The 19,341-nt window shown below is 40.1% G+C and overlaps 1 protein-coding gene across 1 annotated transcript in view; it reads left to right on the forward strand.

Annotated features, from left to right (window-relative positions):
- Positions 1-19,130, forward strand: part of PXDC1 (PX domain containing 1) — a 111,504-nt gene extending 92,374 nt beyond the window's left edge. Inside the window, exons 3-5 of the mRNA XM_069217651.1 lie at positions 1,252-1,369; positions 15,264-15,375; positions 17,866-19,130. Coding sequence (XP_069073752.1) covers positions 1,252-1,369; positions 15,264-15,375; positions 17,866-17,983 — 348 coding nt within the window. The 3' untranslated portion in view covers positions 17,984-19,130. The remainder of the gene's footprint in view (positions 1-1,251; positions 1,370-15,263; positions 15,376-17,865) is intronic.
- Positions 19,131-19,341: the final 211 nt, after the last annotated feature.

A 19,341-nucleotide genomic window follows, 5' to 3' on the forward strand; every position in this document is an offset into this window, starting at 1 on the left:
TGTCTTTTCTTGGATCCCCTGAGTGGTTTACTTGAGGGCTGTACTTTAGACTTAAAATGGAATATGGACACCCATCCTTATCCAAGAAATGTTATACAGGGTTTGGTGAAGAAAATGATTGATTTTTTTGGTAATGATAACAATTGAATGTATCATGATTTTTTTGATAAAGAGAGTTTGCTATGGTTTCTCCCAATCAAGGGCCTTTTCACCGAGGATTGCATAGGTTTATTTGGGTACCCCCTTATAATCTTCTATCATTAGTGCTGCATGATTAGTGGCACCATTGCCCAGAGGAGTGAGGGTAATTTTGCAAACCATCTTGGCTAACTTTGAATGCCTCACCAGAGAGCACTAGTTGTCAATTTGTGTTGCTGCCCTTAGGGCCCAACCCCACTCTGCCATTGCAGAATTTTCTAACATTCCCCACTCTGATGATACAGTTAAGATACCAGTCGCAAATTCGATTACCATGAGGATAACCCTGAAGCATTCTAATATTGCACCCAAACTAAAACTTAAATAAACACCAGTGAAACTGGGCCTTCCTATGGAATTTTAAAGCAAAGGGTAGCTGTGCTACCATTGCCTATTTAACTGGCAACAAGCACATTTAACTGGCTACAGTCACATTTACAAAGACAATTAGGGCCTTATTACAACTTTGACGAAGAAGTTTCCTCCATCACAAATGTGGCGGATATCCCGTCCGCCGTGTTACTATCTCCATTGAGTATAACGGGATCATAATACAGCGGAAGGGATATACCCCAATTGTGATGGAGGAATCCCCTCCATCAAGGTCGTAATAAGGCCCTTAGTCTTTCTAGTTTGCTCTATCATGGTGGATATTGCTTGCTTTAACTCTAGTATTGGAAGTGTGGTAGTCCACAACCTTTTGGAGGACATGTTCATAGGTTCAAATAGAGTAAATTGCCATCCTGGAATGAACGTAATGTGCAAAGACCCTACATGCACACCAATAGGCACATGCTGAGTACATTGAGGGCCCCATGCTTCCATGTGCCTTACCCAAAACTTTCAAAGACACCTCTCATAAATCCTTCTTCAACCCCTTCCTTTTGTTATAGCTCTTTTGATTTGACTTGTAACCTTTCTAGGCCTGGGGTTCCCTTCAAGGAAAAAGAGCTTTCCGAGTTGAAGATGAGTTTCAAGTAGAGAAAGCCTGACGATTCCTAACAATAACATATTATGGAGTTTGGTTAACTGGTTTCCTTCTTTCTTTTTCAGTATTGTCGGTCTGAAGTTGTCCTCACCTTCTTCGAAAGATCTCCACTAGACCAGGTGTTAAAAAATGACAATGTCCACAAAATCCAGCCCAGCTTTCAAAGTCCAGTAAAAATCTCAGGTAAATATTTCCTTCTTATAATGTTTCATGTCATTCATGCCTGTGGACCAATAAAGCACAAAGTTACTCAAAACGTCTAACATGCAAATGTCATTAAAATTGGATAATTTCAATGTAACACCAGACCCACACGATTACATCACTGTAAAACACCTCATACTGATGAACTCTATGAAAATGTCATCTTTTAAAAATCTTCAGTAGTAACTCCCAGCAAATATTGCTACCAGGTGAGATTACAGTCAGTGCCAGTGACTCTCTCGTCTGACTATGAAGGATAGAAACTGCACTAATGACAGCATTCCTCAGACTTCCACGCTGATAGTCATTACGCCAGTTCTCAAAGCCAACTTGTCAATGAAGGCTAGCTATCAGCAAGTTAGTAAGAACACTAAGTGAAAATCATAACATTATCGCCACAACCTTGCATGCACTTGGACCCATAGTTTTGATACTAGTTAGACCACTGTCTGAATGTGCAACTATATCACTCATTTAGTGTTGTCTTAGATAGTACATCTAATTGCCTCTGACAGTATTTAGGCTTGCATAGTGATAGATCCGCACATAAGTTCTGTCTTTTTTATTTCTTCAAATTCGGTTTCTGCCTTTTGCCAAGGGCCTACATTATCATAAAAGTGTTCTCCCTTAGGTTTCCATTTGAACACTATGGCCTGCCAGAGTGAGCTACACAAACCATTAAATGCCTGATCCAGCACTATTGGCTCAACCGAATGCCTGTGTCAGTACTGAGGAGAAATGAAGCTGAGCAAAAACAACATCTACACAGTATTCCGATTAACTATATTCAAGGAATGGAAAGCATTACATACGTTGTAATTACCGCAGCCAATGCACGCAAATGCAAGTATACACACCCTTAACTTTGCTTGTCCCCCCCCCTTACTGGTCAGCAAGCCTTCTACCATGGAAGCGCATATTCATTTGCATTCAAGGAAGCTGGTTGGAGCATGTAATCAAATTGGAGCAGCACTGGGACGGCTACATTTACTTCCTCCTGCTACTAACAGGTTGCCCCTTAAACAGTGCATAGCAAAATATTTTATGTGAAGAGGCACCAGTCACAGTTGTGCAACGTCCATTGGGCTGAATTACTTTAGCTCTCCCCTCTCAGTAGGCTGCGTGAGATGGGTTAGGGCTACTGGCCTGATATTGGCCATCTTTGTTAAGTACTCCTTTCACCTCCCGAGTGTGTTTTTTTGTTTTTCACCACTTACGATGACCTTGTATTTAATGTGTCTATGGCACAGGTGTGAAAGCAGCATCTGGGTCTAAAGCTGCTGCTGCCAGATCCAATTCCACCAATAAATACACAGCATGGATACCCTACAACACCCTCACTGCAGTAAAAGTGTGACAGTATGCCCCAATCACAGGACAATGCACACAGAGACAGTGATATGCCTGAAGAACTTTACCTTTTATAGAAACAGTATATGAAATTAGTACTGCTCATGGCATTACAACATGAATATTTGTAGGTATTACTTTCCTTTTATTAGTGGTGTGAAAGCACTTATACATAAATGGAAGACATAAATATAGCATCCTGACATTAGGGGTCTGAAGTGCTAATGCATTTTGTAGATGTTCTTGAACACAGGCCTGGAAATTAGGCTTTCTAGACTCCTGGCATTAAGGACTATGCCAATGTGGCAACCTGAGACAGAAAGCCAGTTGGACTGCAACCACCCTGCAACTCTCTGAGCAGTACTTGAGTGACATGTGTTTCAGGTAACAATCATTCTTATGAAATATTATGATAGAAAGTTATACTCTTCACTCCTTTTTCAATATAAAAATGCACAATTAAGAAAACTAGAAAACAACGAGCAGATGTTAAAGATATATTTTAAAAATAAAATCATATTATAGTGCACATGATATGAATTGCAACTATAATAAAGACTAGAGGTATATGAGCAGAAATGCTTATGATCAATATGACCAAGAAAAATCAATTCTAGTATATTTGGTGTTTAGCTTGACATCAATTACACCCTTATATATTTTACTTAGTAAGTTAAACTTAGCACCAAAAGTAAAGCCTATTTCGATTTTCCAAGCTGGTTCACATTCCACTACCTGTTTCTACGTGGCATGTCTCATCTTCTGGCATGGAGTTCTGCTCTAGCTCTCTTCATTCTGTTCCTAACTTATATAAAAGTATCAGGCATTTATCTTGCTTTCAACCTGTGAAGCCATGCTCTTTGAACAATAATTATAAATGAGAAATGAAATTATCATTTTGCTCACAATGCTGCAACAATTATTTGAGAACAGGGAATGAAGCAGCACACATTGAATATATTTGAGCAGACTCCATTATCACGTCACAAAGGAGAGTGACATTAAACAAGCATGCATTAAGTATTTGTCACTTGTCTCAAAATCATTATCATATGTAGCTTAAAAACTGACTATCTAGAGCAGAAAAAAACATGATAATTATAACAGTGCTATATTAATGCAAGTGCAAAACTTGCAGAAATATGCATCTTAATATAGCATGGCCTGTGTGAATTCTACAGGGATCCAAAACACTTGTCCATGGTTTTGAATTCCAGCAAGGTCATGCCTGTCTTCCAACAGTCTTTGAACTCATTAAATGGTAAGGACTACAGAACATTTACATTCCTGTAAAAATGTAAATTATCCTGTAGGAAGTGGTAAACAGAACACACATTCTATAATTCGTAAATAAAAAAATATGTTTCAAGAAAAATGAAGGTTGCACTATAAATAAAAAGTTTCAAGAATATAACAATAAAAATCAATAAAGTTGCTTTAAAAAACATAGCCCTTTACAACCATCTTAACTTTTCTGCATAATGCACTATTATGTTGTGTGTTCTGGAGTAATTGTTATCATTCAGAATTAGGTTAGGGTTCTGTGTTCTCATTCTAACACATTTTATTGGATGCATTTCCAAATCTTTGCACTGTATTTTAAGTGTTGTATCAAACACACACAAAAGGTGATGGAAGGAATGCTTGCACTTTGTTTAATCACTGGCAATCGCTCAGGAGAGCATTTCTACCCATCATCCTTTTGCCCACCATGCCACTTCAGTTAGGATCCATCAAAATGGAAATCAGTCTTGAGCCTGCTGCAATAGGAACAGTCCAGCCTGAACTGCCATGCCAAGTCCTACCTGAACCGGAACACAAACAACCCAAGACCGGTTTTGCCCTGATTGGGGCTCCACAGTTCTATGTAGCCTGGTTCCAGAGACATAGTCAGCACAGGACCCACATCTGGGCATACCCTTGCCACTTTCTGTGGTACATCAAACATGCAAAAGGTGATGGAAGGAATGCTTGCAATTTGTCTAACCATTAACAATTGCTCAGGGTAGGATTCCAACCCATCGTTTAACAGAGATAGGAAAGGGTGGCTGCATTGTGGGAGTGGGGCCAGATTTACTATTCTGAGTCTAATTTATCCAGCACTGGGGAATTGTGCATACATCTAAGGGGCAGGTCAAACATTGGAGAAAGTCATACAGGGGCAGCGGTAAGACATACTATTCTGTTTCCAGTCTAGCAAACATTGGAGAAAAAGTCTACCAAGGGAGGTTCAGATTCACTCTATTATCTCTAGTTAAATAAACATTGGGGATACTTCATACATTGGGGGATTCAAACACACGACAAATAAAATAAATACACGTTACAAATTATTTTATACATTTAAAAATAAATGTAAAATATTCTAAATGTCAAAGATAACATAAATCTTAAAAAACAACAAATACAAAAATTAGAATAGCATAAAGTTATTGTTTATTTTAATACATATAGTCTAAAATAAAGAGTTTCCCTCAACCACCCTACATAACACACAGACATAAAAGAAAAGTAATAAATCTGTTATGATAAAAAATGTTTTTAATATTTATAATTTAACTATTCTTTAAACAAAACCAATATGCATTCATTCCTCTAGCACATCCAAACATACCTAAAACATTTATTAAAATGAAAAAATATAGAAAATTACATTTTTAAAATATTAAAAAGGAGCAATAATTAACACACCCCTCAAAATATCAGCGCCCATCTAAACCATAATACACAGCACTGGCCATAAAATTATATTTCAAAAACACATATGCAAACATTTTTAAAGGTTTAAGCTTTTAAACATACAGATACAAAATGTAAAAGTAAAATAACATAATTAATAAATTAAACAACCATTTTCAATTTAAATGTATTTACTTAAACTCTACCAAGCAACCCCAATAGATGCCACAACCTGAAAATAAAATGTATTATGTATTATAAAACTATATCAGAATTGTACCCAAGTAAATAACATACAATCAATCAACATTCATTATTAAATAATTTTAAAGACTTCTCCTAAAACCTCAATAAGCCCTATAGCCAAAATATATAACGTACAAACATGCAAACAAATTAAGAACATAATTTTTTTTAAATTCAAATTATTAATATATTTATTACAAAAACAACACAAACGATTCCCCCCATAAACCCAACAATCGCAAAATAATTATACCTTAATATAATAATATTTAACAAAAATTAAAAATACATTTCACAATAAGATATATAATTGAATTATTTTACTTACTATCAATATTAGGGTCAAATGAAATTTTGAAAGAGCGCACCCTTTTTGAACTCTGTGAAGTGTCAGAAAGAGTACATCACTCCAGGTGATGGGCCTAAGCCGTCCCAGGTACTGGCCATAAGCCTACAGACTAAAACTGACCAAATGCCATAAGGAGTTGATGTTTTTGTAGGATATTCCAAAGGCTATCAGTCTGGAATTACTTTCACCAGTAAGGATACATTTCACAGTAAACAATTAATGACATAGTACTATAATACTGTATTTGTTTTACTCTATTATTCTGAGGATCCTGGAAGTAGGGAGTTCTTAAGATCCAGTTGGTTGTGAAATTAATCTTTTTCAAGTTCATTTTAAACACAGAAGCTTTGGGACTCTGAACCTGTTTGGCCGCCTACCTTGAAACCCCTATGCTTCAGCATTAATTGTGAAGTCATATGGCTAGTCATTTGTATGAATTCCCAAACCTAATGCAATTTATAATCCATTATCACTGTCCTGGCCCAGTCACAGCCTTCATGGAACAGTCCTCCACACTGCTTATGCAACTCTTTCTCACTTGGAAATACCTCCTAGTTGACCAGGCTGTTGGTCATTTCAATCAGCTCCTTGAGGAAATTTCTGTGAAGGTCTTAACTTAGAGCTTCAGGATCCCTGCTCCCCAAAGGAACTTAGAATCTGAGCTGCCTTATTAAAAGTCAGACACATTAAGCCAAACACTGCTCTCTCTCGAGAAATACTGAAGCACCAAATGCAAGATCAGGAGCTGGCCCCGGTGGCCTTACTTTAGAAGAACAGAAGAGTGCACATTGATACAGTATGGCGACCTAGTAACGCACCTGACAGATAGGCACAAGAAACAGCCATTTGCTGGCAGTTTGCAACCAGAAATGAACACCTGGGACTGACCCCTTGCTCCTAACTGCAAGGAACTGTGTGAAAGGAATACCACAGCTACCAAATCTATATTCATAGTAGGGAAGATTCAGGCCTACAGCTAGCCAGAGGAACTGGAGTAGAAGCAAAAGTCCCACTTATAGAACATATACACAATAAGAGTAAGTTTATACCCACTGTCAGGACCTGACAGAGGTCTGTGACATGGAAAGCATATTATCTTTACCCTTAAAAGAGGTGATACCATTACTAAAGTCAGTGATACTCAGTTGATCAACTGCAGAAGGATGAAAGACTGAGGCTATATTGCTAGAGTCAAACTCTTGACATGTAAGTTGATTATAGATCTTAGCAGCAAGCACCCCATAAACTTCAGGTCTAGTTCATCTTAATGCAGGGTTTGGTGCACAGGACTTCCAGAGCATCAAAACCAACAGAAATAGCCACGCTCCCATATAATTGGTGCCATCATCCTCCATTGCCCATCCTTGTCTCCTTTACTTCGTCCTTTCATTAATTCATCTCTTACCAATAAAGCTAAATGTACCATAATATTAACCATTTACTTAATCAAACATTTTGATGTCATTTAATTATATAAATGTTTTATCTACTCATTAACTCAAAATTGAACTAAAATAACTATTTTAACCAATTAAAATATGTTACCTTTATCTAATACCAGCCTTAACTCAACACTAAATTAAATTAATGTATCAATTTTACATCAAATGAAAACTAATTCCATTCATAGCCATATATTTACTCACTTTTATTTTAATGATAATGTTAACCCTGGTCATATAAGATAGGAAATATAATAATCTAAATCATATAAAATAAACTAATATTACTGTTGATTAATTCCTACCCCGACTGTTAATTAAATTAAATTAATTTAAATTAATTATGAACTTTATTTCAACCTTAGGGTTAACCCTAACCTTATGTTGTATTAAACACCTTAATTTTAAGTGTAGTTTTATTCAATTATTTTACTATTAATCCTAACAAGAGATGTAAATGCTGATGAATTCATTCAAATGAACAAAAAAGGAACTTTAGTATGAACTCTAGCTATTAAATTATTCTCAGTTAATCACATTCATACCAACTTTAACTCGAAATTAAAGAAAACTACATATTATAAATGATTTACATATAATTGACAATGCTGTAGGCTGTTTTCCGCTGGGCCAGTGGGAAATTCATAATGGGGCCAGTGGGGAGGCGGCCGCACTGGCAGCAACACTGGAAGCAACCTGCCCATCGGGGCTTCGGTGAACGGTGTAAACTGTCCGCCGAAGTCAGAATGACTATCGAAGTGTGGTTGATTGGACGTATTCTTACTTTTAGATAGAGCAGTTAATACTAGCATTTATAGAAATTCCAAGAATGCCTCCTTTTGACTAAAATGAAGCCCAAGTGATCCACAGAGTCAGAGTCTAGGATTCATCACCCTGGAGCCAATATTGAGAATGGAAAGGGAAGCTGGGCCTTCTGCATCTCAATACTGAAGCAGGATACAGCCCAATCTCCCACTAGAGCGGACACTGTGGTCAGACTGCATGAGCCTATGTCAGGTCTGCAGACACTACAGCAATGGTTTTGTTTTGCATCCACACTGCATATACTGAAGTACAAAAGAAAACAATTTGCTCAGTACCTGGCACAAAAAGACTTCAAATAGAGTGTGATACATATTGTTGTAAAACGGTCAACTGACAGGCTCTTATGTATATAATTTGTATAATAAATAAGAGGTGTCTTCTGAAATGTATTTTCTTTTCTTTCTTTCACAAGCGCTTTTTTCGTACACCATATATTCTTGGGTGTTTGGGGGCAGCAACATTTTTTAATAAATTTTGTATTTATGAATAAATTGCATATATTTTCTTATGATTGGTCTAAGGATGTTATTTGGAATTCTTTACATTGACGTATGCTGCTTGGATATATTTATATACTATTGTTAGACCTGACAGCCTTAGAGTGGTCTTCCCCCAACTTTTTGTCTGCCTCCTTCCATTTTTCTGATCTTGTTTTTGCTGGTTTTAGGACTCTGTGCACTTTACATCTGCTGACTAGTGCTAAAGTGCTTGTGCTCTTTCCCCTAAACATGGAAACATTAGCTCATACCCAATTGGCATATTTGATTCACTTATAAGTCCCTACTAAAGTGCACTATCTGTGCCCAGGGCCTGTAAATTAAATGCTACTAGTGGGTCTTGGAATGATCCCCTGGCAGACGGACTGCTGTGCTGCTCAAGGGACTGAACTAAACAGATTTTCTGGAAGGACTGCTGCCTGCTGCTCCCTGACTCTGGTGGAAGGAACCTCCCTTCCCTCCAAAGTGATACCCAAGGGTTTGTTGGCTTGCCCCCTGTCCTGCCAAGTCTCAGGGCCACCAAAGACTTTGAAGTCTGCCGTGTAACTCTGCTCCACGAGGAGTCTTGCGTCATCCTGCATCTACATCGCCCCTGAGCTGGCCGCCAGCTTGTGCGGCTCAACTCCGAGCGCTTCGCTGGGATCGAGCACCGACAATTCTGCTCTAACCCAGCGTGGCTGAGAGATTGAGTGCATCGCCATGAAAACGCCTCCCGCGTCTGTGATTCCCAATGCCACAACACTGAGAGAAGCCCTTTTGCTGTGCGACCCCGATGGGTTGCGTGAATTACGACAATCAGTGTGTCAGAGCCGCCCACCCTCATGAGGAACTCTTAAACCAGGAGCCGACATCAAGCAAAGCAGCGCAAGCCCAATTGGCTCTAGAAAGGTACTGATATGCCTGACCTCGAGAGAGAGGTCCGTATTCATGTCTGCACAATTGCAGGCCTCTGACTTTCCTGCACTCGCCAGTCTCGTTGGACCCATGTGGATCCTCTGACAGGTGTTTCTGTACCGAGCAGTCCTAATTGGGATCAAGAACACTTTGAAACCTCCATTTTGGTTTGATTTGTGCTGTTTTCACTGAGTTATGGTACGAGTTATTGCATAGCTACTTTACTTTAACATTGCCTTCTAAGTTAGGCCTGTTTGTTCTGTGCCAAGCTACTCCAGGGTGAGCACGGGATAATTTAGGTTGTGTTGTGACGTCCCCTGACTAGAATTGTGGTCCCTACAGGGACGGGGTATATACCCCTGCCAACTAGAGACCGTGGTTTCAAACACCTATTGATTGCACTGCTCTCATTAACCAACTGAGCTGTCCTGCCAGAATAATTCATTACCCACTGAGTAGTTGAATTTGCACTCATTTTTCATTTAAAGTGTGTGTATTACTTTTCATTGCCATTTCCTAAAGGCAAAAGGCCAACAAAATACAGACATTTTTTTAGCCACACCTCTGACCAAGCCCTCACGGTCACTGGCATGACTCCATTTGTACTCTAAATCACAGTTTCCATACCTTTTGTTATGTTCTTCGACCTCTGGAGGACAAAGCAGACAGTGAAGATTGCGATGGGGCTGGACAGGGGCGCCCCTGCACTGCCCATGCCAACTGCAGTGACAGTGCAGGGACCTCCCTGGGGCACCCTGACCCCGCCTCCGCCAGCAGGTGCATGGCAGTGCTACCACCATGTAACTGCAGGTGGAAAAGGGACTTGTGATCCCAAGGGCAGGACTACATGCAGCACTGCCCTGGCGGATTAGGACACCGAGACTGACGTAAAGTCATAATCTGGCGTGCTGACGGTCCGACAGTGGCGTGACTGCCACGGTCGTAATGTGGCTCTCGGACCACCACATTGGTGGTGGTCCGACTGCCACCACTAAACTGGCGGTCTCAAGACCGCCTGGGTCATAATGATGCCCTAAGTCTTGTACTGTAGTGTTATAGCCGCTTTATCTGTCACCCTGGAGAATGGGGTAAGTGACATGCGCCTCCAGCTAGGGTTGCCGCTTGGCAGCCTTTTACCGGCCTCTGCTGTATATTTAAATCCAGGCCAGTAAAAAATATTTAGAAAAAGCAGAGAAATATTGCATTTTGCCCTTCTGACACATAAACCGAAAACGGCAAACACATAACTAAACAATTTAGAAAGAATGTGAGAGCAGTCTAAATCGTTTTAGAATAATTATTAGTGAGGATGAATAATTACATGTTAGAAAGAATCTTGACAATGTTACACAGTTCGTTTTCACCTGCTAATGTTCTAGAATAGCAAAACGTAAAGAAAAAATATATATCTTTTTGTCTAAGAAAAGTGGCAACCCTGCTTCCAGCACCACAGCCGACTGAACTAAAGTAAGAAAAAAAGAAAGAAAATGAAGTTCCTAATCCAGTATTAATGAAAACAATATCCTCGGGCAAGTGATATTTGCTGGTCTATGGTTGGCAGAATTATCATTACGTAAAGATTTCCAGGGAAAGGCAAACGTGGTGGTAATTAAGAGATAAATGCAGTTCGTAACAGTGCCCGCTAGATGATGCCAAATGTTAACTTTAGTAAATTTGAGACGGCAGTGGTTCCCAGGAGTATTTTTTCAGCAGCATTTGTATATCTCATTTTCTGGTTGCTCTCTATGTCACACCTTTGAAAACGGCACTAACTGTGAATATTATCTTTACTTTTGCTTGCTATTTAAACTGATTCATTTCACAATGTGTTTTTAGCTTTGTCACTGTGTTTACATGTTCCCAGATGGAAAATTGTATTTGTGAGGAGAATTAACCTTACTAAAACTTTTTGAGCCTCTTGCTAGTCTTGTGATACATTTCAGCTAGTCGCAGTATGGCTGCTGTTGAGTTTTTATCTCCTTGGCGTTGTGTGCCTCTCTTTAGCTTTTTTCAAGAAATGTGCTGAATATTGTGTTTTTTTTTTTTAAACTAAGTTGCAATAAAGAAACAAGTTAGAGCTTCATTTAAGAGACGGAAATTCTGTTTTAGCCCCCCAAAAAAGCTGCTTGAAACAGGATTCCAAGTGGTGCGCTATTGCTTTTCTCAGTATTTTCTGGTCCAGTAAAACCATGTGGATGTTTGGGCAACTACTAAAAACACCTGTGCTCTAAGCCCAGAAAAGCACCTGGAATTTGGGACCTATAGGTGGAACTCGATGCAGCACTCCTGATTTTCACGTTATTCCTGATTCCAGATGCAAAATTCCGAATGGCCTGCTTACGCGCGGTAACACTGTGAGGTATCGGTATTTTTGGGTGTGGTATGTCCGTGCCATTTTATAGTTATACTCAAATGAGTGTCGAAGAGTTGTCAAGATACCCGTTTGGCGCAGTGTTGAATGTTCAGGGAAGTACGAAGTTTTGAATGTAACTTTAAAAACCCACATGCCTTATTGCTTTAAGGAAGAGAATGATCCCTTGGCCTGTCGATGGACTCTGTTACCACTTTCTGCCTAGTTTTGTGAGAAGCCGTAAGGAGTGCGTCTCATCACCTTGTACATTCACTGATCCTGACTAATGAGAAAGCCACAGGAAGTTACATCATACAAAAGAATGCGCAAACGCCCAGCTGCTGGAACTAGCAAAAGCTAAAAGGCGGACTGACCTTTAAAAGATCAGGCATGGTTGCCAGAATTAAATGAGTCCATAATTGATACATACGGAAGAGAAAAGATGGTGATACATTTCCGTATCCCAGTGGAGCAAGGTGTCATTCAGTGGGAGATTTTTTTATGAAAACTACAGAGACCTAAGTTGTGTATAAAACTACACATTTTTCTATGGAACGTTTTCCAAACCCAGGTAGTGCATAAAAGTACACAAACCTGAGAAGTGCTGTGCACTTCACCATATTTACAAGGCAGCGTTAAGCTACTTTTTTGTGGCTTAACGCCACCTTGTAAATACAGCCTTTTCACATGCAGCCCATTGCGTGGAAGGGTCATGCAATGGGTGTTGCTGTGGTCGTTCGACAGCAACAGCCATTGCCTTTTGACGCTGCCCCAGATTTACCAGGGGCAGCATTAGCAGGGCACAGCTAGGAGAAATGCTTTCATTTCTCCTCGTTTTTTGCTCCTTCTATGTGTGCTGCATTCTGCATTTGGAAGTCCTCATCTTCGGCTCCACCCCCTCCACATGGGATGACTCCTGGTGGCCTGCCACTCTCTGAACCGCTCTGACTCCCACCGACCACGCACGCAACCTAGGATTCATTTTAGACCCCTCACTATCCATGACCCAGCAAGTCAACGCAATCTCCTCCTTCTGCTTCAACACCCTCACAATGCTCCAAAAGATCTACAAATGGATACCCACCGAAACCAGAAGAAACGTCACCCAAGCCCTCGGAAGCAGCAAACTGGACTACGGCAATGCCCTTTACGCAGGAACCACAGCCAAACTCCAGAAGAGGCTGCAACGCATCCAGAACGCCTCAGCACACCTCATCCTGGACATCCCCTGCCACTGCCACATCACAGACCACCTGAAAAACCTGCACTGGCTCCCAGTCAACAAGAGAATCACCTTCAAACTCCTCACTCATGCTCACAAAGCACTGCACAACACTTGACCAGAATACCTCAACAGACGACTCTCCTTCTACTCCCAGACCCGCATCTCTGCTCCGCCGACCTCGCCCTCGCAACCATCCCACGCTTCCGCAGAACTACAACCGGCAGGAGATCATTCTCGCACCTCACCGCCAAAACGTGGAACACTCTTCCCACCCACCTGAGCCAGACCAAAGACCTCCTTACCTTCAGGAAACTTCTCAGGACCTGGCTGTTCAAGCAGTAGCATCACCTCCCTCCCTCCTTCTCCCCCCCCTCCTCCTCAGCACCTTGAGACCCTCACCGGTGAGTAGTGCGCTTTACAAATTCCTGATTGATTGATTGACTCATAGAAAGAGCAAATTGCCACTGAAGATTGTTTTTGTGCAGGAAGGATTCCCTTCCTGCACAAAAACAATCTCCCCTGCAACCCAGCCATCCTTGCACCATGGCCCAAGCGTAGCTGCGTAGGCACTCAGGAGCAAATTTAAAGCCAGTGCAGGGGGAAACACAGGGGTGCACCATATTCTTGTTAATACAGCACTTCCCAGCGTTTCTAAAGTGATATAGCGCGGCAATACCAATTTTGGTGCAGAGCCGCGCTGAGCCACTTTGTTGTAAATCTGGCCCTCTGTTTTTCCTTAAGTGTTACTCCCAGCCCTTCCCTTTCTTTTCCTTAGCTTCTATTTTCATGACTATACCTATATAGGCCATTTTTTCAGTAGTATGCCTATCAATTGTTTTTATGTTTTTCAGTTTTTTTAAGTGACATATTAGCTTACATGATGGTCAGAAGAGAAGAAAAATTAGGGCAAATAGTTCCACAGCAAAGCAAAAACCCAAAGTATGCAGGTCCCGGCCTACGTGTGGGGCTTGGCAATCAAACTGTGATTTGACGGTCTCAATGCCACAAGTCTTTTATGGTGAGAAAGACATCACCTCTGCATAATTTTATGGATTATGAGAAATGCACAAGACGGGGTCTCCCCGAAGGAGTACCTGGAGTAAAAGAGAAAAATACACCCAACAAGCAAGTAACAAAATATATGTTTTAATAACAGGGGATAAAGGAAACTAAACAAGTAGAATGAGGGATGGGCACTGTTTGAGACTGAAGGTCTTGCGATGAGATCCAACACAGGAACACCATCCAGCATGGACAACCTAATTTGTCTTTGAGTCTCCAAACTAACCAAAAGGCCATCGTAAAATGCCACCCATTGGACTACATAAAATAATGTAACATTTGCTATGTAGGAACGTAGAGATGATGTACATTGTGGTTGTAGTACTATTGACCCACAGAATACTGTGGTACAAGTATATCGAGAGACAAAAAATCGAAAGGTACGTGCATATTGGGAAGTATATATTTACTACTTCAAACTCCACATCTATGTACCTTGAAGATGGATATATCCTACTGAGGTACATATAGGTGGATTTAAAAATAGAAAATCTAGACTTGCATGTTGATATTTCATTTACAATCTTTTGCACGTGAAATTGTGTGAAATCCACAGTGTGGGGTCGATATTTCTGGTGCTCCCCTGCTCGGAGAGCAGACATAGAAATACCCCAGCATCATTTGAGGAAAGCATGATTTACTATTCTAACCTCAGTCCTCAAATGTTTTACAAAAGGTTGTGTTGTGGGCTTTAACATACTTTGGACAAATGAGGAGAGTTAAAAATACCAACATATCATTGTGCACGCTTGGAATGTTTTCGCATTCTCAGTGGCGACTTAGAGGCATTACCAGATGGGAAACTTGAACAAATGAGCTGCCACCAGTCAACAGTAATATTAAAATCTACAATGTGGCATGTGGGAGCAATGTTCTAGAGCATGGACTACTTGGTTAATTGGGGTAAAGCAGGACACTCATAGACTATCCCATCTTGTCTTTATTCCAATCCAGAAATCATGCGATCAAATGGATTTTGTTTAGCAAACACAGAAACCATAGTTATCGACCACAACATAACAAATGGGAAAGATGAAGACCTGGATGTGGACACAGCAGAACACTTGTAAGTAAATTACAGCATGGCTTTCTCTCTTTAACTGTCTGCTACTTTTTATTAGAACATTGGAATGCTGGGGGCTCATTTGGCTCGGGCATTTAAGGCGGGGAGCGGGCCTTTAATAGCCGGTAGAGCCCGCTACGGCGGGTTCTAAGGCTATATTGTAAAACCATCGCCAGGGCTGGGCTAAAAGCTGATAGGGTGTAACCACTGCAGAAATTAAGTTGCATGTAAACATAATGCTGATTATCAATACAATATAGTGGTAAAATAGAAAAGCAATAAAATGATAGAAGAAAGGCTAAAACATGGTGTTTTATTTAGATCACGAACGGCTGTCTTTGAGGGAGTGGCAGTGGGAGATTGCTTATCACAGAACCCTACCACTTTCAAAGCTCGGCATATATTTATTTACATTTGCTTAGTTCAGCATTTTCAATGTATTTTGTACTTCATAAAGACCTATGCTGATTCCTGAATTGAACAAGGTTGTGCAGTGTAACTTTGTCCATCCCGTCATGTGGGTGTTCCATCCAGCATAAATGTGCAATCAGGGTCAGGACTTGATTCTGTCGTGTAGTATTAATTCTCAGTTTCCTGATCCTGGATGTCCCTATGCATGGTCAGGGAAAAGACAGGGACACTGAGTAGCTGTTGCAATCAGGTTTTCCACACTAGCGGGCGTCTTTCTGCACTCATAGGGGCCAGGGAAAAGAATAATCCTGTGGAAACATCAGCTGGAATGAGTACCAGAAGTGGATGAATTGATCAAAGAAATATAAAATCTGGCCATTACAGAGGAGATCAAGTTCAGGTGAAGGGACTCACTGGATCTCTGTAAAGATATCTGGTCACATTTCTTAAAATTGGAATGTAATATAACTGAAATGTAGTTTTTTTGTTCTATTTCTCTTATATATCAGATGTAGACATGTAAGATGTTGATATATATTTTTTCTTCATTTTTTGTGATGGGATTTTAAATAAAGTCTTGATTCTAGAGCGTTAGTGGAATATGGAAATACACATTGCACATCATTTTAGAACATAGTATGTAATATACGTTATTTATGTTTTAAGATCGTGATGAAGAATTGGCTTTTGTTAAAGCAATAGATTCAATTCATTGCTCAAAATATTGAAGTAAGTTTGAAAAGTATTGAAGAAAAACCTTCAATAGCTCGTCAGTGCTTATTAGTGAGTGGTGTCTTTCTTTGGACCAAATTCCTTTCACTAGCTTGAGTAATAGGTGGTAACTGTCCTGGTACATATACCCAACCTCACCGCAAAAGGGTCAAGCAGCCCCGCTGATGTTTGGGAGCAAACATGTAGCACTGGGCAGAGAGGAGGTCAGGAGAAGTTGGGTGTCTTTGTGGACATTACTCTGTATGATCTTTTTGAACCTGAGATCACTTTCGCAACTGGATCTCACTTGCTTTTTTTCTGCAGTAGTAGAGCACTTGAATGCCCTTAGTTCAACTCAAAGAGGCCTATGAGATCCCTCCTTAACCTCACTGTCTTGTACATTGCATCAGAATTTGCTATTGCGACACTTGATTCTGTTGGTCCATCACTCGCCTAACTGCCTCTGCATACTTCTTGCTGCAGCCAATTGTAGCGTAAGAAGGACTGGTCAGGAGAAACAAACCCACTTCATTCAGTGACCCTCAGAAGGGGCATCCATTGTGACAAGGGTTGAAGAGCGCTTTATTACTGGAAGGGGAGATATGCGGCTGATTCAGAAAACTGAGTTTCTCAAATCCTCAAATTCAAATCCTAAACTCCGTTTTCAATTAATTTATGTGAGCATGGATTGGGAAATCATTGAATCTCTCCAAACCTCATATCCCTTAAGTGGAAAAATGGGCGTCCATAGGAAATGGCTGCACACCAATGGCTGCAGTTTGCCAGACATTAATAATTATGTGACTACTGTATTCATTACTAATATTATTTATATAACGCTATGGGTTCCTTGATTTTAAAATTATGACTTTTCAGCAAACTGTGACTCATATGGCATCGAGGGAAGAACGAAAGAGAGCCATGAAATCAAACTCAAAGCACAATGCTGTAAACGTTTTTGGACTGCCTCCAAAGCAAACTGAGTTATCTAATGCTGGATGTCCATAGAAAGAAAGTTAAAATGTTTTGCCAACGAAAGATAATGTTGCCCCCTTTTTATGTGCACCTGTGCCAGGGGGACAATCACCAACCTCGGCTCTGTGAACCTGAGGGCACAACCTGAAGAGTGTGGCTGGATCAAATCCTAATGAAGAGCATGTGTTTAAAATGAAGGCTTAACTATCTGTGCACAAAGGCAGATCTTGAAGGATTCCTATTTTTTAGATTTTACAGATTCATCGAGTTAGATTAAAATCATATATAATTCTCAGTGTGACAGAGTGATGAAGGACATTTCTAACAATGATGCTGAGATTTAAGATTGTACGTCCTCTGTTTTTGTTTAATAATGACCATTCTATTTGTTTTCAGATTCGAGAACGGATCTGAGTTTTCGACCGAACAAGAGGACAGCGACGATCCAACTGCTTACGTCACCAACCTGTCCTACTACCACTTGGTCCCATTTGAGACAGACATTTTGGATTGATTTCCTCCAGAAGTTCTTCTTGTTCGCATTTGCTGCTACCTACTTGGCAAGGTTCAACTCACCAAATGCCTTTCAACTATACATGACACAGGATACCACGTAGACAATGCAAAACTCTGGAAAAACAATACAAAGTGGCACCAGCCTGTCCTCGTGCCTTCTGCTTCCACCTCCCAGAGAGCTGGCACAGCAGATAGTGGATGCCCCCTTAGGTCTGATTTGGCAAAGCCATCTTCGCAATGAAACGCATGCATGTGACGGACAAGTTTGTGATAGGTCATGAGCGCAGAAAGTGCTGGAGTGTCACAAGCTGGCCTCAGCGGTAAATTGCTGGTTTAAAGTCAAACAATACCTTGGGTTCAGTGCTTTATAGGGATGTGCCTGCCAATTGAGTATTCTTTACCGAACAGACAATTCTTCTGTATAGACAGTACAATTAATAATATTTTGATGCAAAAGCCAAGCAAAAGTCTTACAGGCTCAGAAAATGTGACAGGAAGACCACTTCAAAAAGTGTTGACACACATGCACCAGCAAAAACAACTGTATGTATATATATATATATATATATATATATATATATATATATATATATATATATATATATATATATAGGTCCTCCAAGGAGTGTCAACATGTCTCGAAGCTGAATGCAACACTCACTTTTTGACAGTTTGAGGAACAGCTTTACAGCATGTTCAGTATTCTCCAAATAAGAGGCGTTTGAGAATGGATTCTACATTGACATTTGGTCATTCCTCCACACAACATGGAGTCTGAGAAGACTGCTACCCTATTCCACCGTCTGCCACTTGGCCTGCTTTGCCTAGGCATGCTAAATTATTCATTACCAAGCAACAAAATATTAACCTTTCTTTAGTCTCTGCAACCACTTTTGGAGTACTCATCGCTGTTAATTTTTAATGTGCTCCAAATTGCAGTGTGCGCTTGGTGATTTGATCGAGCGAGCCTCATCTACAACGTTACACAACCCACTTTCTGCTCTGTATACTAACAAGAAAAATTTGCTAATGTAAATAATAGTAAATTATTGAGAATCCTAATTCTTTTGTACAATGTTTTGAAATCTATTTTAATTAAATGAAATGTACAACTTGCAACACATATATTAAATATTTGCAGGTGATGGAGATGTGCTATATCTTTTCTTTGAAAATGAAAGAAATAATCCAACCAATAGTCTTCAGCTGACACATTTCCTTCCAGTGTTGCAGTTAAGAATGGCAATATAAAAACATATTTATCAGGATCATCTAAATTAGGCAGAGGCTCTAGGAGTATATCCCCTCTGTATTGCATACATTATATCATATGACAAAAATATTGCATCCACTACA

Source organism: Pleurodeles waltl, chromosome 2_1 (genome assembly GCF_031143425.1).
Source record: "Pleurodeles waltl isolate 20211129_DDA chromosome 2_1, aPleWal1.hap1.20221129, whole genome shotgun sequence".
NCBI lineage: Eukaryota > Metazoa > Chordata > Amphibia > Caudata > Salamandridae > Pleurodeles > Pleurodeles waltl.